Here is a 24,013-nt window from a genome sequence, read left to right on the forward strand (position 1 = left end):
CGTGTAGCCTGACCCCATGAGCTATGGAGGAGTTAGACATTCACACTAAGTTCCATATCCCGCAGCATCCAGCTGAAATGCGCTAATACAGGTGAAATGTCGTGGCTATTTTATTTCGTAGCAGCAGTGGTGATTGAATATGGTTCTATTAATACCAGAGAGAAGTAATAACTGCATATTCTTCATGTCTGCGTTGTTCACATGTTTCTCCCGAAATGTCTCAATTTGGTTGAATCGGAGGTTTTTTTTTTTTTTTTTTTTTTTTTTTTTTTTTTTTTGACTTATTGCATGGACTAGAAGTCTAAACCCCGGATTGTTCTACTTCATATTTCCAGTTAAAGATTTCTTGGACACGCAAGACCCTCGAAATGAGATTTTTGTACAGCCTAGTTAGTAGCCTGACCTCCGTTTACGACCCATCGGAGTTCTTGCTCTCGTCCTAGCGTTGAGTGTCATCCGCAAGCTTATTCCGGCTAGATAAGTCTATTTTTTATATTATGTTGAGTCCAGAATTTCTTAAATTTTCTTAATTTACATCTAATAAGAGTAAAATGTAAAAGGGCTTGGAATGAATTGGCAGTTTGTATTTTCTTCGCTGCCTTTTCCTGATGTCGGTATTAATGAAAATAAATCAGTAGAGTTAGGAGTGCCTGTTATTGAAAGTGTCAGTAATGTATAAATGGATACTTAAGAAACTTTATTAATTGTGATGAAATGATAATGTCATATAAAAATGTAAAGGATTGTCTTGTGCCAGGATAAAAAGATAGGAATGTTTGGGGTACCCCTTACCCCTTATGTTAAAAACATGATTTCTCTCAGTATATGTACTGATACTCATTTCTTTGGTTACTTTAACTCAATTAACCTATAACCTAAAGCCTTAAATTGAATAAAATAGATTAACTGCTTAAAATGCTCTACTAATTATTTGTATTTCTTAACATGATCACTCTCCAAAGCACGATCCCGTAAATGATAACACAACGCACAAGTCTCATTTACTACGGTCTTAATTTTGCATTTTTGTGAAATGGACCTAAATAGTCATTATAAGTTTAAGTCAGAGAAAAAGAAAGACTAAAATCTGTCGCTTACCAAATTGCACGGATGTTTCAGAATTTAATTTTCAAGTAGTTTCCGCACCTTTCAATAATATCTAGTCTTCGATTTTTAGAGATGCCATTTCTCACTCTAACTCTTGCGGTATTCATAGCATATCTTGACAATAAGATTTTAGATTTCAATAAATAAATAAAATAGATAAAAAAATAAGTTTCTTTATGTTTAAGTAATTTCCAACCACTTGGGTTTGTTTTGTAAATGAACAAAAAGTAAGCATTGTGTCTAAGAAAGGCACAATATTACACATTTGAAATATCAAAAGAAACGATAAACGCCGAGAAATTAAACATATAATTAGGCAAAGTAAAATCCTTCTATCTGTAGTATAATTTAACCAAAATTCTCTTGATTTCATGGAAAACAGGTGTAGGTCCTTCATCATCAGGATAAAAGAAATTGTGCAAAGAAGGGAGCTGTAGCCATATCAAAAGTAAAAGAGTAAAAAGAACCAGGTATGGTAGCGCCATATGTCCACAGAAATAGTAACGAAACGTTGCGTTGAACTGAATTGTAATTTTAAGTTTTGAATTAAACACGTTAAATCTTTGTGAATGTGAAAAGATTCAACGAAATCCATTTCTCAACAGAAGAAGCTTTTTGGATAGTTCTGGCAGACCAAAGTCAAAACTGTACTTAAACTTCGAACTATAATTAGCTACTGAAGATTTATTTATTTATTTAATTTTTCGGACGGTTCCTCGATGTGAAACGTTAACACTCTTTAATTCTGCTAATAAATCTAAAATCTTATTGTCAAGATATGCTATAAATACCGCAAGACTTAGAGTGAGAAATGGCATCTCTAAAAATCGAAGACTAGATATTATTGAAAGGTGCGGAAACTACTTGAAAATTAAATTCTGAAACATCCGTGCAATTTGGTAAGCGACAGATTATGTGAAATGGAAGAATGAGAATGTTAACAGAGGAATGCCTTCTTTGATGACATGGTGAAAAGCTTTTAAAAGCTTTACCAATAACCATGGGGGGGGAAATCCTTTGCCAATGGTAACTGATTTCAAATAATTTAGTTCGGAGCAAACTTTGAGCGCGCAAAATACATAAAAGTAATTTTTTGCTTTTTCATGATTTAGCATGGGGAGAAAAACAGAGAAGGATTTATAGTAAACAGTAGCGTAAAAATTAGATTCATTGCGCATTATAAGATTATCAAGGAGGGGAAGGTTACTGTCAGATTCAGTTACAAAAGGGAACTAGATGGCTGGATCAATCGAATTTATAACAGATAATCTGGGCTAAATCTTCTTTGTTACCATTAAAAAGCGTAGAAGTGCAGTCTACGTAGCAAATCCAGGGACGAAAAGATACTTTCTCAAATAAATTTCTCAAAGTAGTGCATGTAAATGTCAGCAAGTACAGGACGAAGGGAATTACCTGTACACTTTATACTCCGTGACCTGTACTTATCCTTCAATTTATTTAGCAATTGTGATGACTTAATGATCACGCATGCGCGGTTTGGCCGAGCGGCGTGCGTCGCCACGAAGCAACACGCTTTATGCCCGCGCGATAATTAAAAATATGGCTCTCTTTTTTTTGTGTGTGTAAACTATTTGTTCGTGTGATAATAAAGTGTTCATGCTATTAAATATATGCTGTATGAGATGCCCACATTCCGTTCACGTCGACGTTAAGTACACGCAAGAAGAATGTATGACAGTGGTATCACTCGAGGAGGATATAAGTTGACTTTTTGAAATTCACAAGTGAATACGTTAGTGAGTTTCCAGAAAGCTAAGAAATACTTTGTTCAATTTATTTTGTTGGAAAGTGAAATTCAAACGTAGCAAAAATGACTGTAGAGCTAACAAAATTTAAAAAAGAACGAAAAGTTATTCGTTCTGCCATTACGAAAGTAACAAGTTCTGTTGAATCCTTAAATGCTTCTGGTAAACCTGTAGAAGTAGAAGAAACATTAGAAATTTGAAAAGTAAAAGCAGTTTCTTTGAAAGAACTAGATGAAAAATTAAATTTTATCTGATGTTAGTGGGATTGAAACCGAAATCGAAGGCTCTCTGGAATATCAAGGAAAGATTGCAAAATGGAATTTCAGAGCCACAAAATTATTGAAAAAAAAGGAAAAGTCCATAATTCACTACTTTTGAATGGTTCCTCTCATGACAGTAATAATTTATCTATTATTTCTGGTGTTAATAAAAGTTCTGATTACAATGTTAAATTGCCAAAAATTATGATTGATAAATTTTATGGAAATGCTGAAGTGTGGTAGACATTTTACAGTACTTTCGACACGGCAATAAATCAAAACGAAAAGTTATCCGAAGTAAATAAATTTAATTACTTGCTTAAGCCTGTTATGCGGTGCAGCTTTGAAAACGATAGAAGAAATTTCTCTCTCTCCTAAAGAACTAGGACGAAGCGCTTAAATTTCTTAAAGAAAGATATAGACGAAAAGATCTCCGTATCAATTCGTACATGCATAAACTATTACATTTACTACCGGTCCGAAGTTCGAATGATATAACGCCGTAACAGCAAAGATTTCTTTTAAACATTTTAGCGTGAATCAAGAAGCTAAGGAATTAATCGATGACATGCCAAGTGTTAAATTTATAAGGTATTTCTTCCGCTTTCTTAGCGAGCCTTCGTGGTGTAGTGGTTCTGCACGCTGGGCCGATATGCCAGAGGTCCGCGATTCGATTCCCGGCGAAGGCGTTACATAATTTTCATCTCTTCGGGATTTACAAATTATCCTAAAGTCTCTACAGTTTCGCCCGAACTAAAAGGGTGGTGGATGATGATTCTCCACACCCACGATTTGACGATTGGGTCCCCTAAAAACCCCAGTCGCCCTTTAAGAAGGGGAGTATATAAGGTATTTCTTCCGCTTTCTTAGTGAGCCTTTGTGGTGTAGTGGTTCTGCACGCTGGACCGATATTCCAAAGGTCCGTGGTTCGATTCCCGGCGAATGTTTCATCTTTTTTTCATCATTAATTCATCATGAATATTCATCTTGCCTGCTTCCAAAAAATATCTAATGTCTTTACAAACTTATTTTGATGGTAAATTAATTAATGCAATAGTAGATACAGGCACACAATTAACTGCTGTTAAGGCTGATATGGTACCCGAAAGATACCGTAAGCCACATAGAAGTGTTATCCTCACGTCAGCTTTCGGACAATCTTTAAAGGCTCCTTTCATTAATTTACCTTTAATGATGTATTCTACTGATGATAAATTTGCGTCATCTATTTTTATAACATGTTCAATGTTTGATGAGTTATGTAATGATTTACTTTTGTTGTTAAGTGCTTTTAATGAGTTACATGAAGATGATAAATTGAAGTTTAATTTTGAATACAAAAATGTAAACATTACTATGATAGTTTGATTGAAATGCCTTTTATGAAACTGAAAATTTCAACGAAATATTTATCCATGCTAAGGAAAACCTAATTAATGAAAAATGTAATGAAACTGTTAAGAAAATAAAAGCATGTTTTGCTTTTGTATATGAAAACACAGGTGAGGATTATTCCAAATGTAGCACGAAATAAGATCAATGTGTTTCGGATTCAGAACTGTTTCGTATTCAACAAATGAATGATCTATCTTTAAAAACTTGCTGGCAAGATGCTAAGAACAGACTTAATAACTTTATCGTTATTGACAATTTTTTGTATCATCAAGATAAAATTTTAGGAGAAAGAGTTCACCAGTTAGTTGTTCCTAAAGAAAGAAGAATTTTGGACTTGGCTCATTCTAGCTTATGGGGAGGTCACCTGCGAACCAAAAAAGACAGCCGAACGACTGAAGTATTCCTTCTATAGTCCTGAAATCAAGAACGATGTAAATGAATATTGTAATACTTGTACTTCTTGTAAACTTCAACCTTATGCATTCTACCATAACCTGAAGACTCCTCACAAAGAACTTAAGGAAAGTGACAAGGTTATAGTTTTAATCCCTGACAGAGAAAATAAAGTTTATGCCACATGGACCAGACCTGCTACGATTATCAAAAAGCATACTAATTATTGTTACATAGTGCAAAAGCTTGACAATTCTTCGAAGCACATTCACGCAAACAAGATACAAGAGTTCAAGACTGCTGTGAATGATGTCGCTGTGATATATAATACAAAAATTGATTTAGGAGAAACTGAAAACTTTCCAAGAATTATCCCACTAATAGCAAAATAACACTATTACGATGAAGAATGTGGTCTTACACACCTTGAACTACATAAGAGGATAGGCCTTGTGTAAATTTTAAGAAAGCATACAAATCTAAGTTCTGGTATTCCAAAAATTGCCAATGTTGGAGAACATAACATCATACTAAAGCCTGAAAGTATTCCAAAGAAGCAGAAACCGTGTCGGATACCTGAAGTTCTGGAAAAAATGAAGTTAATCGACAAATAGATGAGCTATTGCAGCTAGGGCTAATCTTTGAATCAGAGAGTGAATATGTGCATCCATTAGTTTGTGTGTTAACAAAATGGAACGGTAACATTATGTGAAGTCTAAAAGACTATGCTGAGTTTCATACCGATGATGTGACTTAATGACATGATTATATTTTGAAGTGAGTGAAGTATGACAAAGTCGATAACTTTTGAAACGCTATGAACTATGAAACCTTTTGATTATTTAGTTTGAATATTTCTTAGAGCTAAAATGCTAAACTTTTTTTTTTTTCCTAACGTTATGTAATATGTTGAACTATTTGGCCAGGGTTTGTATAAGTATAATGTTTAATTTTAATAATTGATTTGTGTTGTTTTGTTTGTATGATAACTGCTTACATTATTATTATACTGTGAAAGATTTAGACTTAAAGATATAAGTTTGTAAAGTTAAATGTTTGTTACACCTTTTAACTGTGTAGTGTCCAGGAGGATTAACTTCTAACTGTGTACAGTAATAGCAGTAAACTACACGGAAGAAGGGTTCAAACTCTTTATTAACTCTTTAAAATTTACACTGCGTCAACTCGACGCTAACAAACTTCACCTTTACTTGGGCGGTAACTAAAAATGCAGGTAGTTGAAAATCAAAAGTTAAAATGTTTAACAAGTGCTAAACTAACCTACAGGGCTCAGCGAGATACCAAACTTCGACCCCTCTATCACTAGTGGCAGCAGATAAATGCATTTAAGCCACTTAAACCAGCAATAAGCAATTATACCTACGGCAGAGACAGCTGCTCGAGCCCAACTCACTCTTTAACTTCCCTTCTAAAACCTCGGTATTTAAACATTTTCTTCTCAAAGTAGAAGTTGCATTTACGTCACGCGCGCTACCATATTTAACTGTTCTGGCACTGGCAATTAGGGGAATGAAGGCTTATAGGAAAGTCTGAACAAAAATTTAAATTATTTATTAAAATAAATATAAATCCCTACAACTCTTAAGATTATTGAATTTATGTTGAAGTAACTTTAATTTAAAATAGTAAAAATTCTTTAATTAGCTCGAAAATCTCATGAATGTTATTTTTTTTTTGTTCCAAGAAATGTTTATATGAGGCCATTGAAAGACGCAATCAAATGCTTTAGAGGGGAGGTGTGATGACATGATGACCATGCGCGGTTTGGCTGAGCAACGTGCGTCGCCTCTCTCTCACGTGGCTTACATTAGAAGGAAATACACTGATAGTAACGAAAGCAACACGCTGTATGCCAGCGTAATAATAAATATGGTTCTAATGTTTTTTTGTTCGTGTAATAATAAAGTGTTCGTGCTATTAAATGTATGTTGCATAAGATACCCACATTATGTTCACATCCATATCAAGTAGCAAATATATACCAGAACCCAAGCAAGAAAAATGTATGACAGCGCTAATATTCATTTTTTTAAAACAAAGCGAGTTTGACTCATGGAAACTTTTGTAAGACAAATTAAATCTCCTACTTCATTATGTGGGAAATGGAATTTTCAAAGCCATGTTTTAAAGGACTTAAGCGCTCTTTCTATTGCAACATTAGTCAGCAGTATAGGAAAGTACTAATACTCATCACTGAGTTGTTATTAAACTGCGATTTATTTGTAGGAATTAAAAGTGATAAGAAACGGAAAGAAGAAGAATCATGACATTTCACGTTTGCATTCGTCGTCTTCATCGCTTTTACTCGTCTGCACACTCATCCAGATGGTGCATTATGATTACATAATTCAGTTACAGTTGTTTTAGCCATTTCGTAAACGATTTCGTCATCCTATATCTACATCTACCCTCAATGGCAAAAGAAAACCGCGAAATTAACCTATGAAATACACTAAATAAAAAATACTAATAATATTAACCAACAAAAGAAGGTACTAAAATAATACAGAATAATGAAAATAGTCTTCAATCAGGATTTTCTAATAACAGCACATGGAAAAATAAAAAGAAAGATAATAAGCATATCAGAGAAAAGTTTCATAGGATTAAAGTCCAAAGGTGTTCATTAGTTCATATATGAAAATGTCCATAAAGCACTAAAGTTCAGACAATATGTTCTGATGAGGCAGTCCAGGGTTTCATAAACTAGGTACAAGTGCTTGGTTTCATTAGTCCGTCAAAGAGACCGCATTCTTCAACATCCTAAATGTCATTTGGCTTAATTTCACGATCTTATATGATCCGAAAAATTTAGGTTTGAGGTTTAGAATAGATACCTATTGTTAGAATACATCCCTGTGGGTTTGAGGAAATAGATCCCTCATGAAGCTCGAGGGGTTATCATGTGAATTGTAGGTTTGTAAATTCCAGCCTGCATTCTCAAAATCTGTTTTTTAGCTTCTTTTCGAAGATTATCATTGAGAATTGACGAGATCTAACTGAATTTCAATATTTCACAGTTCTGTAATTTTATCTTGATTAGCGGATTTCATTTTAGTTTCAAATATGAGTTCGAATTGAATTATATTGATAATCCTTTGGCATGTTGAATTAATCACTTGCTGAACTTACCAACATTTTGCCAGATTCTGAATCGATACTTTGGTTACATAATTTAATGTCTGAATTTGTCCTTTGGTACGAGATAGTCTGGTAGTAATTTCAAGAGGATAGGTATTGTTGGTTGAAAAGTAATTTTGAAAATCTTTATAAGTAAATGCCTATATCTAGACCTTTATCGGAAATCATACGCTAAGGATTTGCGAAGACAAATTTTAAATACTCTAATTTAGATACTACTTCGACCTGTCAGTAGGTTTTTTTTTTTTTTTTTTTTTTTTTTTTTTTTGTTAACGCCAGGCAAACTTTGCGAATGAGTTAATTATGGCAAACATATAATTTTTATGAGAACTTTAGAGTAGTACTAAATAATCAATGGGATATGTACAAAGTGGCACATCTTTTTTGGGTATAGAATGCAACGTATCTTTTTGTTTTCCATATTTACAATTAATCGATAAGCAAGGAACGAAATGTGCACTACAATTATCAGTTTTACCTTTAAGTTTCAGTTCGTTTAGAAGCAAAATGTCCACGAAAATGTGCATGCTTAATTATTCATCATGAGGTTTAATCTTTAAGACTTCTTTTGATAACTCGAATGTGATTATCTTGTTCTTGAACATTAGTATATTTTCAGAATGAGGGTGTCTTGAGTGATGACCATAACAGGGGATCTGTTTAGCGCATCAATATGTATTATTCCTGTTCCCCTTCGGTGCTATACTTCGTAGTCGAAATTTTCTAATATCAATGCCCAACTTGCTATTCCAGTATTTAAATCATTCTTGTTCATGGTCATTTTGAAGACATTACAAGAAATAATAATTTTGAAGTGTTTGATTATAAGTTAAGTTCTAAATTTTTTCAAAGCTTGAATTAACATTTAATACCTGGTTATAGCTGGTAAATTTTTCTTCGGCACTAGATGTCTTTTTCCGTCTAATAAACAGAATGTAGGCAATCATCAATCATGGATGGTATCACTGCGCTTATTATGGGCGCTATGTACGGTTTTTTCACATAAACATACTTTTTAAAAGATTGAAATCTTTTCATTGATTGTAACGAAAATGGAAGTCATAACGTTTCCAAGAGACGAGTTAATGGTTGAGCAATTTACGACTTCAAAATTTATATTTCTTTAAATTAATTTCGTGTCCATAATCAGAAGCAATTGAGAAAACGTATTTCAAACACTTACTATCTGCATCAATAGCATTAATTATGATGTATGAGTGAAACATAACCTTGCAAGATCAGATCCTCGAAATCTGAATCCACAAATCTTTGAAATACAGATAATAAGATACAAAGACCGAAAGGTACCCGTAGAAACTGATACTGTCCATTATGTATGACAAACGAAGTGTAATGACAGCTATTTTTATCGACACTAACATGGAAAAAAGCGATCGATGATAATTTCGTCGATGGTAGTAATCGATGGGTAATCGTTTTTCAAATCAATGGTAATCAACATACGAGCATGCCGCAGTTTATCCAGTAAATCTTCTATTAACGGCAAGGAATATCGATCTTTAACGGTTGTCTTGTTTAATTTACGGTTATACTATAGGGCTACCATCTTTGTTTTTCTTACCACGACTTGACTAGAATATTCGGACGAAAACGGTTCAATTATGCCGTTTGTGAACCAAGTTTGTACTTGTTTATTCACAATGTATTGACAAATGGTATCGTCTAGATCTGTGAAAAATAAGTGCTTTATTTTTCACTTTAATAGTCAGCTCAGTATTTGTAGTTTTAAAATTTAAAAATACGAACACCACCTTTGTTTATATTGTGTTAAACTTCATCAACTTAGAGGATTTACATGCCAATAGTAGCATTGAACAGCATTATATTACTTTCTACAATATTAGTCCTAAATACTTCCGTGTCTGTTAAAATGTCACTTGTGTAACAACGCTTTGGCTTAATTTTTGATGTCATAAACGAAATCAGCCAACATATTATGAAATGCATTTAAAAATGATTTCTTATTTGTTTATAAACAATGTGACAAATTACTGTAACTTCCGGTAACACAAGAGCTGTAAATGATGTAGCATTAATTTGGATTACTTTATGGAATAGTTTTTTTTCAGTTGTTGAAGTATTTTTTTCAGCATTTTGCTTCTGAGTTTTTTTAGCACTCGTGAAGAATACATGACTGAAATTTCCAAAAGATAAACATTTGGGTCCGCAATGTTTGAACGGAAAAAATTAGATAAATGACCAAATCCATTATAATATTTGGATGTCTGGCAATATTAGTCCTAAATACTTCCGTGTCTGTTAAAATGTCACTTGTGTAACAACGCTTTGGCTTAATTTTTGATGTCATAAACGAAATCAGCCAACATATTATGAAATGCATTTAAAAATGATTTCTTATTTGTTTATAAACAATGTGACTAATTACTGTAACTTCCGGTAACACAAGAGCTGTATATGATGTAGCATTAATTTGGATTACTTTATGGAATAGTTTTTTTTTCAGTTGTTGAAGTATTTTTTTCAGCATTTTGCTTCTGAGTTTTTTTAGCACTCGTGAAGAATACATGACTGAAATTTCCAAAAGATAAACATTTGGGTCCGCAATGTTTGAACGGAAAAAATTAGATAAATGACCAAATCCATTATAATATTTGGATGTCTGGCAATATTAGTCCTAAATACTTCCGTGTCTGTTAAAATGTCACTTGTGTAACAACGCTTTGGCTTAATTTTTGATGTCATAAACGAAATCAGCCAACATATTATGAAATGCATTTAAAAATGATTTCTTATTTGTTTATAAACAATGTGACTAATTACTGTAACTTGTGGTATCACAAGAGCTGTAAATGATGTAGCATTAATTTGGATTACTTTATGGAATAGTTTTTTTTCAGTTGTTGAAGTATTTTTTTCAGCATTTTGCTTCTGAGTTTTTTTAGCACTCGTGAAGAATACATGACTGAAATTTCCAAAAGATAAACATTTGGGTCCGCAATGTTTGAACGGAAAAAATTAGATAAATGACCAAATCCATTATAATATTTGGATGTCTGGCAATATTAGTCCTAAATACTTCCGTGTCTGTTAAAATGTCACTTGTGTAACAACGCTTTGGCTTAATTTTTGATGTCATAAACGAAATCAGTCAACATATTATGAAATGCATTTAAAAATGATTTCTTATTTGTTTATAAACAATGTGACTAATTACTGTAACTTCCGGTAACACAAGAGCTGTAAATGATGTAGCATTAATTTGGATTACTTTATGGAATAGTTTTTTTTCAGTTGTTGAAGTATTTTTTTCAGCATTTTGCTTCTGAGTTTTTTTAGCACTCGTGAAGAATACATGACTGAAATTTCCAAAAGATAAACATTTGGGTCCGCAATGTTTGAACGGAAAAAATTAGATAAATGACCAAATCCATTATAATATTTGGATGTCTGGCAATATTAGTCCTAAATACTTCCGTGTCTGTTAAAATGTCACTTGTGTAACAACGCTTTGGCTTAATTTTTGATGTCATAAACGAAATCAGCCAACATATTATGAAATGCATTTAAAAATGATTTCTTATTTGTTTATAAACAATGTGACAAATTACTGTAACTTCCGGTAACACAAGAGCTGTAAATGATGTAGCATTAATTTGGATTACTTTATGGAATAGTTTTTTTTCAGTTGTTGAAGTATTTTTTTCAGCATTTTGCTTCTGAGTTTTTTTAGCACTCGTGAAGAATACATGACTGAAATTTCCAAAAGATAAACATTTGGGTCCGCAATGTTTGAACGGAAAAAATTAGATAAATGACCAAATCCATTATAATATTTGGATGTCTGGCAATATTAGTCCTAAATACTTCCGTGTCTGTTAAAATGTCACTTGTGTAACAACGCTTTGGCTTAATTTTTGATGTCATAAACGAAATCAGCCAACATATTATGAAATGCATTTAAAAATGATTTCTTATTTGTTTATAAACAATGTGACTAATTACTGTAACTTCCGGTAACACAAGAGCTGTATATGATGTAGCATTAATTTGGATTACTTTATGGAATAGTTTTTTTTTCAGTTGTTGAAGTATTTTTTTCAGCATTTTGCTTCTGAGTTTTTTTAGCACTCGTGAAGAATACATGACTGAAATTTCCAAAAGATAAACATTTGGGTCCGCAATGTTTGAACGGAAAAAATTAGATAAATGACCAAATCCATTATAATATTTGGATGTCTGGCAATATTAGTCCTAAATACTTCCGTGTCTGTTAAAATGTCACTTGTGTAACAACGCTTTGGCTTAATTTTTGATGTCATAAACGAAATCAGCCAACATATTATGAAATGCATTTAAAAATGATTTCTTATTTGTTTATAAACAATGTGACTAATTACTGTAACTTGTGGTATCACAAGAGCTGTAAATGATGTAGCATTAATTTGGATTACTTTATGGAATAGTTTTTTTTCAGTTGTTGAAGTATTTTTTTCAGCATTTTGCTTCTGAGTTTTTTTAGCACTCGTGAAGAATACATGACTGAAATTTCCAAAAGATAAACATTTGGGTCCGCAATGTTTGAACGGAAAAAATTAGATAAATGACCAAATCCATTATAATATTTGGATGTCTGGCAATATTAGTCCTAAATACTTCCGTGTCTGTTAAAATGTCACTTGTGTAACAACGCTTTGGCTTAATTTTTGATGTCATAAACGAAATCAGCCAACATATTATGAAATGCATTTAAAAATGATTTCTTATTTGTTTATAAACAATGTGACTAATTACTGTAACTTGTGGTATCACAAGAGCTGTAAATGATGTAGCATTAATTTGGATTACTTTATGGAATAGTTTTTTTTCAGTTGTTGAAGTATTTTTTTCAGCATTTTGCTTCTGAGTTTTTTTAGCACTCGTGAAGAATACATGACTGAAATTTCCAAAAGATAAACATTTGGGTCCGCAATGTTTGAACGGAAAAAATTAGATAAATGACCAAATCCATTATAATATTTGGATGTCTGGCAATATTAGTCCTAAATACTTCCGTGTCTGTTAAAATGTCACTTGTGTAACAACGCTTTGGCTTAATTTTTGATGTCATAAACGAAATCAGCCAACATATTATGAAATGCATTTAAAAATGATTTCTTATTTGTTTATAAACAATGTGACTAATTACTGTAACTTGTGGTATCACAAGAGCTGTAAATGATGTAGCATTAATTTGGATTACTTTATGGAATAGTTTTTTTTCAGTTGTTGAAGTATTTTTTTCAGCATTTTGCTTCTGAGTTTTTTTAGCACTCGTGAAGAATACATGACTGAAATTTCCAAAAGATAAACATTTGGGTCCGCAATGTTTGAACGGAAAAAATTAGATAAATGACCAAATCCATTATAATATTTGGATGTCTGGCAATATTAGTCCTAAATACTTCCGTGTCTGTTAAAATGTCACTTGTGTAACAACGCTTTGGCTTAATTTTTGATGTCATAAACGAAATCAGCCAACATATTATGAAATGCATTTAAAAATGATTTCTTATTTGTTTATAAACAATGTGACTAATTACTGTAACTTGTGGTATCACAAGAGCTGTAAATGATGTAGCATTAATTTGGATTACTTTATGGAATAGTTTTTTTTCAGTTGTTGAAGTATTTTTTTCAGCATTTTGCTTCTGAGTTTTTTTAGCACTCGTGAAGAATACATGACTTAAATTTCCAAAAGATAAACATTTGGGTCCGCAATGTTTGAACGGAAAAAATTAGATAAATGACCAAATCCATTATAATATTTGGATGTCTGGCAATATTAGTCCTAAATACTTCCGTGTCTGTTAAAATGTCACTTGTGTAACAACGCTTTGGCTTAATTTTTGATGTCATAAACGAAATCAGTCAACATATTATGAAATGCATTTAAAAATGATTTCTTATTTGTTTATAAACAATGTGACTAATTACTGTAACTTCCGGTAACACAAGAGCTGTAAATGATGTAGCATTAATTTGGATTACTTTATGGAATAGTTTTTTTTCAGTTGTTGAAGTATTTTTTTCAGCATTTTGCTTCTGAGTTTTTTTAGCACTCGTGAAGAATACATGACTGAAATTTCCAAAAGATAAACATTTGGGTCCGCAATGTTTGAACGGAAAAAATTAGATAAATGACCAAATCCATTATAATATTTGGATGTCTGGCAATATTAGTCCTAAATACTTCCGTGTCTGTTAAAATGTCACTTGTGTAACAACGCTTTGGCTTAATTTTTGATGTCATAAACGAAATCAGTCAACATATTATGAAATGCATTTAAAAATGATTTCTTATTTGTTTATAAACAATGTGACTAATTACTGTAACTTCCGGTAACACAAGAGCTGTAAATGATGTAGCATTAATTTGGATTACTTTATGGAATAGTTTTTTTTCAGTTGTTGAAGTATTTTTTTCAGCATTTTGCTTCTTTGTTAGCACTCGTGAAGAATACATGACTGAAATTTCCAAAAGATAAACATTTGGGTCCGCAATGTTTGAACGGAAAAAATTAGATAAATGACCAAATCCATTATAATATTTGGATGTCTGGCAATATTAGTCCTAAATACTTCCGTGTCTGTTAAAATGTCACTTGTGTAACAACGCTTTGGCTTAATTTTTGATGTCATAAACGAAATCAGTCAACATATTATGAAATGCATTTAAAAATGATTTCTTATTTGTTTATAAACAATGTGACTAATTACTGTAACTTCCGGTAACACAAGAGCTGTAAATGATGTAGCATTAATTTGGATTACTTTATGGAATAGTTTTTTTTCAGTTGTTGAAGTATTTTTTTCAGCATTTTGCTTCTGAGTTTTTTTAGCACTCGTGAAGAATACATGACTGAAATTTCCAAAAGATAAACATTTGGGTCCGCAATGTTTGAACGGAAAAAATTAGATAAATGACCAAATCCATTATAATATTTGGATGTCTGGCAATATTAGTCCTAAATACTTCCGTGTCTGTTAAAATGTCACTTGTGTAACAACGCTTTGGCTTAATTTTTGATGTCATAAACGAAATCAGCCAACATATTATGAAATACATTTAAAAATGATTTCTTATTTGTTTATAAACAATGTGACTAATTACTGTAACTTGTGGTATCACAAGAGCTGTAAATGATGTAGCATTAATTTGGATTACTTTATGGAATAGTTTTTTTTCAGTTGTTGAAGTATTTTTTTCAGCATTTTGCTTCTGAGTTTTTTTAGCACTCGTGAAGAATACATGACTGAAATTTCCAAAAGATAAACATTTGGGTCCGCAATGTTTGAACGGAAAAAATTAGATAAATGACCAAATCCATTATAATATTTGGATGTCTGGCAATATTAGTCCTAAATACTTCCGTGTCTGTTAAAATGTCACTTGTGTAACAACGCTTTGGCTTAATTTTTGATGTCATAAACGAAATCAGCCAACATATTATGAAATGCATTTAAAAATGATTTCTTATTTGTTTATAAACAATGTGACTAATTACTGTAACTTGTGGTATCACAAGAGCTGTAAATGATGTAGCATTAATTTGGATTACTTTATGGAATAGTTTTTTTTCAGTTGTTGAAGTATTTTTTTCAGCATTTTGCTTCTGAGTTTTTTTAGCACTCGTGAAGAATACATGACTTAAATTTCCAAAAGATAAACATTTGGGTCCGCAATGTTTGAACGGAAAAAATTAGATAAATGACCAAATCCATTATAATATTTGGATGTCTGGCAATATTAGTCCTAAATACTTCCGTGTCTGTTAAAATGTCACTTGTGTAACAACGCTTTGGCTTAATTTTTGATGTCATAAACGAAATCAGTCAACATATTATGAAATGCATTTAAAAATGATTTCTTATTTGTTTATAAACAATGTGACTAATTACTGTAACTTCCGGTAACACAAGAGCTGTAAATGATGTAGCATTAATTTGGATTACTTTATGGAATAGTTTTTTTTCAGTTGTTGAAGTATTTTTTTCAGCATTTTGCTTCTGAGTTTTTTTAGCACTCGTGAAGAATACATGACTGAAATTTCCAAAAGATAAACATTTGGGTCCGCAATGTTTGAACGGAAAAAATTAGATAAATGACCAAATCCATTATAATATTTGGATGTCTGGCAATATTAGTCCTAAATACTTCCGTGTCTGTTAAAATGTCACTTGTGTAACAACGCTTTGGCTTAATTTTTGATGTCATAAACGAAATCAGTCAACATATTATGAAATGCATTTAAAAATGATTTCTTATTTGTTTATAAACAATGTGACTAATTACTGTAACTTCCGGTAACACAAGAGCTGTAAATGATGTAGCATTAATTTGGATTACTTTATGGAATAGTTTTTTTTCAGTTGTTGAAGTATTTTTTTCAGCATTTTGCTTCTTTGTTAGCACTCGTGAAGAATACATGACTGAAATTTCCAAAAGATAAACATTTGGGTCCGCAATGTTTGAACGGAAAAAATTAGATAAATGACCAAATCCATTATAATATTTGGATGTCTGGCAATATTAGTCCTAAATACTTCCGTGTCTGTTAAAATGTCACTTGTGTAACAACGCTTTGGCTTAATTTTTGATGTCATAAACGAAATCAGTCAACATATTATGAAATGCATTTAAAAATGATTTCTTATTTGTTTATAAACAATGTGACTAATTACTGTAACTTCCGGTAACACAAGAGCTGTAAATGATGTAGCATTAATTTGGATTACTTTATGGAATAGTTTTTTTTCAGTTGTTGAAGTATTTTTTTCAGCATTTTGCTTCTGAGTTTTTTTAGCACTCGTGAAGAATACATGACTGAAATTTCCAAAAGATAAACATTTGGGTCCGCAATGTTTGAACGGAAAAAATTAGATAAATGACCAAATCCATTATAATATTTGGATGTCTGGCAATATTAGTCCTAAATACTTCCGTGTCTGTTAAAATGTCACTTGTGTAACAACGCTTTGGCTTAATTTTTGATGTCATAAACGAAATCAGTCAACATATTATGAAATGCATTTAAAAATGATTTCTTATTTGTTTATAAACAATGTGACTAATTACTGTAACTTCCGGTAACACAAGAGCTGTAAATGATGTAGCATTAATTTGGATTACTTTATGGAATAGTTTTTTTTCAGTTGTTGAAGTATTTTTTTCAGCATTTTGCTTCTGAGTTTTTTTAGCACTCGTGAAGAATACATGACTGAAATTTCCAAAAGATAAACATTTGGGTCCGCAATGTTTGAACGGAAAAAATTAGATAAATGACCAAATCCATTATAATATTTGGATGTCTGGCAATATTAGTCCTAAATACTTCCGTGTCTGTTAAAATGTCACTTGTGTAACAACGCTTTGGCTTAATTTTTGATGTCATAAACGAAATCAGTCAACATATTATGAAATGCATTTAAAAATGATTTCTTATTTGTTTATAAACAATGTGACTAATTACTGTAACTTCCGGTAACACAAGAGCTGTAAATGATGTAGCATTAATTTGGATTACTTTATGGAATAGTTTTTTTTCAGTTGTTGAAGTATTTTTTTCAGCATTTTGCTTCTGAGTTTTTTTAGCACTCGTGAAGAATACATGACTGAAATTTCCAAAAGATAAACATTTGGGTCCGCAATGTTTGAACGGAAAAAATTAGATAAATGACCAAATCCATTATAATATTTGGATGTCTGGCAATATTAGTCCTAAATACTTCCGTGTCTGTTAAAATGTCACTTGTGTAACAACGCTTTGGCTTAATTTTTGATGTCATAAACGAAATCAGTCAACATATTATGAAATGCATTTAAAAATGATTTCTTATTTGTTTATAAACAATGTGACTAATTACTGTAACTTCCGGTAACACAAGAGCTGTAAATGATGTAGCATTAATTTGGATTACTTTATGGAATAGTTTTTTTTTTCAGTTGTTGAAGTATTTTTTTCAGCATTTTGCTTCTGAGTCTTTTTAGCACTCGTGAAGAATACATGACTGAAATTTCCAAGAGATAAACATTTAGGTCCGCAATGTTTGAACGGAAAAATTTAGATAAATGACCAAATCCATTATAATATTTGGATGTCTAGCAATAATTTCAATCTTTTCTCTCACGTTAAGACATTCATTCTCACATTTTAAAAAATCAGAAATCTTAACATCACATTTTTGAATTTTTCTTTCGCTTAAAATCTAAAACAAGATTTTCTGACAATAAATTTAGGAACAATTGAAATCAAAATTGGATTGTAGGATTTTGAATCCTCTTGCATTGAATCTGCATTTCGTACAGCGATATCGAGCTCATCATATACCTTTCTGAAGGTCGGAACATTTGAAGAATTTTAATACTTTGCAAGTTCAAAATATTATTCGTAAAAGAATCAGTGATGATATCTTTACGACCAACACGATATTTAAGCAACTTTACATAATTGTCATAATTTTTGCCAGTTAACTTAAAAAAAGATACTGCTTTTAACGTTCTTCTGGCAAGTTGGTTTTTAAATAGGCAATTTTTTTTAATTTTCGAAAGTGAGTCATTTCAATTGATACTGCTTTTAAATGAATTCCAAAACTTCGGGTCTCATGAATACAGTTTGATTATTAACTTAGGAAGTTAATCGATGAGGATAAACTTAAGTATTGTTCGAACTGCTAAACACTTTTTCAGATATCGACGAGGAAGTTTCTTTCCGTTTCAATAAATATTTAAGTTTGTTACTATACCTGAGACGTTTTTCTTTGTAATCAGTAATGGTGCTTTTTTCCTCCTAAGTTACGTTTATGTCGAATAAATTTTCAATTTGATCAATCTGATGTATTCAGATTTTTTTTTTCTGATTTACTCTCGAATTTAATTGTAATGTTTTAATTTTTTTAAATTTATTTTAAGAATTTAGGTATGATTTTCCTTCCATATTACAATGATGTTTTTCATCATAGTCCTCATGTAACTGAACATACTTATCTGGGGTAAAAAGGACGTTTAATCCGTCCTTGAAGAACGTGTTTTACTTCTTTGTACGAAGTAAAGGAAGTTTTGTAATTGCGAAAAATTTAGGGTACTATATTTTAACGAAAATACCCCTTTAAATAGCTCTTGAAACCATTTAAACCATGTTTTTGCTTGACATTTGTACGTACAGACAGAATAAAGGACTAATTTTGCCAAAAGGATTGTAAATTGGATTTAAAACTTATTCAGAAGATGTAGACATCTGTACGTACGTAGCTATGTACTCATAGGTAACTCAAGAACGCATAGCCGTAGAACATTGCAATTTTGTAAATGGGACTGCTACAAAATGTTAGTTGTGCATCTTCTGTTACTTGGCTCGGTGAGCTTAGTTTTTTCATTCTTATATATTGCTAAATTATGCATTTTTGGGTTAAAAGTGATTGAACTGTGTGTTTTTTATGTTCCGGTTGAGGTTTTTATGCCTTTACTTAATCCGTATGCAATAGTTGTAAAATTATCAACAATTTAAATGTGGCAAGTTAAGCCTAAAGAACCTCTATTTGTTTGCATTTAAAACTGAGTAGAATAGTGCATTCAGTCAGTTTCTGCACCTTCAATTTCTTTCTGCCAAGCGAACCAAACGTAAACTTTTAGTTTTGTACACCGAAAAATCTGCCTTTTTACATGTTGCCCGAATTGCTTGGTTTTGCGCAGAAATTCTAATTTTAATTGTAAAATTTTTTAAACTGTTTTAACTGTATTTGGTGTTTTATGTTTTTCTGTATTTTACAATTTTAATAAATCTGTTGTAAGTATTTATGTATTTTTGGTTTGCGGAGAAATGAGAACTGAATTAATTGAATAAGAAATATATCTCTAGTAAAATTCAAAAAAAATAAATTTAAATGAGATGCAGCAAAAAATTTGTTTAATTTAATAGGAAGGAAGGAACATACAAGGAAGTCATGTGATGTCCACATCAGGAATTTTTATGTCTCGTCAATCCACCTGTTTATGACATGGTTAAACTTTCAAATCGAGGTTAAATGGTTAATCTCTCAAAACACTCCGTAAATATTAAAGTTTCAATAAATATTTAAGTTTGTTATTATACCTGAGACGTTTTTCTTTGTAATCAGTAATAGTGCTTTTTCAAATATCAGAACAAATGTGGAAACTGAAATAGTGAAATAAAATACTCTTAACAGACACTGAACATAACCCCTTCCCACAAAAAGAAAATGATTGCTCCTCGTATCAAGAGGAATGCAAAAACAGTGCTACAAAAATGCACCTGTACCAGTCCAACAACGAATCGAACTAAACAAGTGCACGGATTAGCTGCATAAACATGTCAAGATTTGTCTCCGGTCTATACGTCCTAGCAATTGAATTAGAATGCCTTTTTTAGACTTCTGGAAATACTTTGCACAAAATGAAGCCTCCATGTAACCCAAGACTGTTTTCAAAACTGCCGACCGTTTTTCTGCACGCTACATACGTATTTGCCAATTTTATTCGGTTTGTAAAATTTTAGATCGATTGGCTAAATAAATTATACTGCATCAGACATACTGCCCATATTCATTGTCCGCTCATTTGCACCGAGTCCTCAACGAGTTCAGAAAAGATTGAACTCATTAAAACCATAGAAAAAAAGTTAGCTTCTCCAATTACTCTTAGAAGGATTTAAAAGGATATGTGTATCTCTATTTTCACTCAAGGTTGTTTTATCTTGAACCTTTTACTTTGAAACATTTTTAAAGGAACCTACCTTCTACGGAGTACAAATTTTGCTATCTTTCCTTTCAACGTGTACAAAACAAAATAATTTACCCTTAGGAATCATTTTAAATTTCCGAAGCTCAAATGCGGCATAATAATGAAAATTTAATACTTATTATTGTAAGCTAATTATTCAATTATTCTTTCGTTTTAGCATCAGATAGAGTAATAACTTTCCTTAATTCACGGAAGAAAAAACAATGATTCGAAAATGATAAGAATGATTACATTGAAGAAAAGTCATGAAAATTTAACTTTTACGAAAACTCACTACATACGTATTGGACTTCACTTGAATCATATCAACATTTGAAGGACTTAAATTCCAACTCCATTTGTTCAAGTGCCAGATGATTATATTTAGTTTTGATGTACAATGGATTTAAAGGTTATTTTGGCGTTTGCTGTAATAGCTGCTTCCGAAAGTTTAAGCTTCACAAATGACATCGGAGAACCCTTGGGAAACGAGATTGTTTACGACAAATGGCATAAACTGGATAAAAAATTTAAAGAATTTGTGAATTATGGAATGAAAATGGCTCTACCACAGATAATCAGAGCGACAAGTAAAATGAATTTAACGTCAACTTGCAGGAAACAAGGCTTCGAATTCGCTATTGGTTTAAGGAATCTCAGAGAATGGGCTATCGAATGTGAGTGCAATACGTAACATTTTCTATTTTACATTTGACTAATGCTAAATATAATGTAAATATATTATCAAAATCGTGAAAATTTCACATTTACTGGAGAACATCACAATCTTAAAATTCACTGAACAATTACTTCTAGATGCTTGAATTTGATATTGCGCTAATACTCATTGTATGTAACAACAGATAAACGTTTATGTACATGTATCTAACATCAGTAAGTCAAAAACAGAACATATTGCAGCAGGAAGTATTATTTATAACATATGTAACAATGTATTTTTCAAATATAAATTTCGTTTCAATTGGTAAAGTCGGTGTTATAAGGAGATTTCATCAAGTAATGGCTAGAATATTGGAAACTTTCACATAAAAATTACTAAAGTTATTTTTTAAATTAAATTTTTTTAAAGAATTAATTCTTTAGAATCATAGTATGTAAGGATAAATTTACATCAACCAACTTTCTTAATGAACTGCGTTAATCAGTGATTTGAGGCAACTCTAATTCGCTACTTGAAGCACTAATTTTAAACATTTGTATGTATTTATATTGATTATAATTTCTAAACTGCATAATGTAGAGTAAAATTAATTTATGAAGAAAAATTTACAGAAAGGCAGAATTAATAAGAATTAATTTTACTGAAAATTTAACAGCTCATAAGCTTAATATTTTACATATTTTTGTACTTTAAGTAAATATTAAATTGTAAAATATGCATAAGAAAGTAAAATTCTGAAGATTTCAATATTTCGTGACTGGAGCTTAGAAAAGTCTTTAATATACAGAATTCATTTCTTAAAAAATATTTTATTTAAAACTCATAAAATAAATATTAGTGAATGAAAAGAAGAGATATAATTTATCATACATATTCATTGGATCAAAAGATTAAATTATTCTGTTTCTAAATTTATCTACAGTTTTCTTAATATTTCATCATTATTTCACTCATGTATTTGTGAAATTTATCTAAGTTAAAAAAAATTAAACTTAATTGTGAAGTGCACTTAAAAAACTAACTTGTGAAGTGTATGTAAGTTGAAGAAACTTAAATACGCTTCATAAGTACATGAGTTTATTATAGCTTTATTAAAATGTTGTTCTTCAGAAGAAAGTCAAATACGGCGATTATGAGAAAGGCCTACACAAATTTTGTCACTATTTCTGTAATATAAGTTCGACAACTATAAATTTTGCCAATTCAGCCCAAGCCTGAAGTATCACTTAATCGTCATGCCGAACTCAGCCGTTGGATTTAACCCCTATGTATAAACGTAAAGGAGAGTAAGCTTACTTCTTGACCATTGGTTCTTATATGAAAATAATAATGTGATTTATATTAGTCTGTTTTATCATTTGACCACTGAATAAGTTCTTCGAAATTATTACAATCACTTTAAGTCTGATAGGGAGGAGGAGGGGCAGAGAGAGTTTAATATCTTTCATTAAAATGAATGCGATCTTTTTTTACTTACTCCTCAAAAGAACAGATATTAGCAAAATTTGTTTTACTTTGAGCTTAAAAAAGATGTGAAATTTCAAATGAAATATAAATTAATACATTTAATAACTATATTTGAAAACAAATCATACTTTTTTTTCAATAACAAAGGTAATAAAACTACCGGGGCGCCCATGATATTCAATTAGTAAATAAAAATGTATTTGAATAAAGCATGGATTTTCGGACCTATATTATGAATAACTGAATATATTTTCTTTTGAAAAGCACTCTTAAAATATGCTAAATTCTTACAGATTCGTTGGACGTGACTGCTTCCAACATGTTTTTATCCAAAGCTTTTCATACAGTATCAAGAAAGGTTAACTAACGTACTAAGAAAACATCAAAATGCATAGCTTAATAACGCATAATTCGAGGAATAGACATTTTAATATACCCCAATTGTCAAAAAATGGAATTGCCTGTTATTTTATTTAAGAAATTTAAGCATCATGACAGTTTTACGTTTTCCATTCATGGTTAATGAGCACTGTTTGGACCCAATTAATTGAGTCTGTAAGTACTATCACCAATTATAGGAATGTTCCTCTGAATATCTGAAATATCATAAATTTGCATTAGATAAAAAATAGAAATTACATTTGCTATTGAAAGCAAATGATTTGATTATTACAAAAATGTAACTCTTTTATTGATATTTAGTTGCAATGCCTTTGTTTTTAAATATCACGCTGATTTTCTTTGATATAAAGACAAATAATTTCTTCAATTTTCCAACAGTAATAAAATGAAATACATAGGATGCAATTCTCCAAAATTCCTTCAAATGTGATGTTTGACGATGTTTATTTTTTGTTTCATGTCTTACAGTCTTAAATGGAATCAGGTCTGAGAACTGAACGAGTCAATCCTATTTTAGAGTGTCAATCCTATTTTAGAACCAGTTTATCATCAGCTTTGCAACATCGTTAATGACATCGCCTTTTCAGTGACATGCGTTTTAACACTGCATTTTCTAAAATAT

At 31.2% G+C, this 24,013-nt stretch overlaps 1 protein-coding gene across 1 annotated transcript in view; it reads left to right on the top strand.

Annotated features, from left to right (window-relative positions):
* Positions 1–21,141: 21,141 nt before the first annotated feature.
* LOC118205325 (nose resistant to fluoxetine protein 6-like) overlaps positions 21,142–24,013 on the top strand; it is a 56,768-nt gene continuing 53,896 nt past the window's right edge. The window contains exon 1 of the mRNA XM_085824127.1: positions 21,142–21,517. Coding sequence (XP_085680253.1) covers positions 21,241–21,517 — 277 coding nt within the window. The 5' untranslated portion in view covers positions 21,142–21,240. The remainder of the gene's footprint in view (positions 21,518–24,013) is intronic.

This window comes from Stegodyphus dumicola, chromosome 9 (assembly GCF_044657685.1).
Source record: "Stegodyphus dumicola isolate Sdum_Otavi_A_Nest chromosome 9, ASM4465768v1".
Lineage (NCBI taxonomy): Eukaryota > Metazoa > Arthropoda > Arachnida > Araneae > Eresidae > Stegodyphus > Stegodyphus dumicola.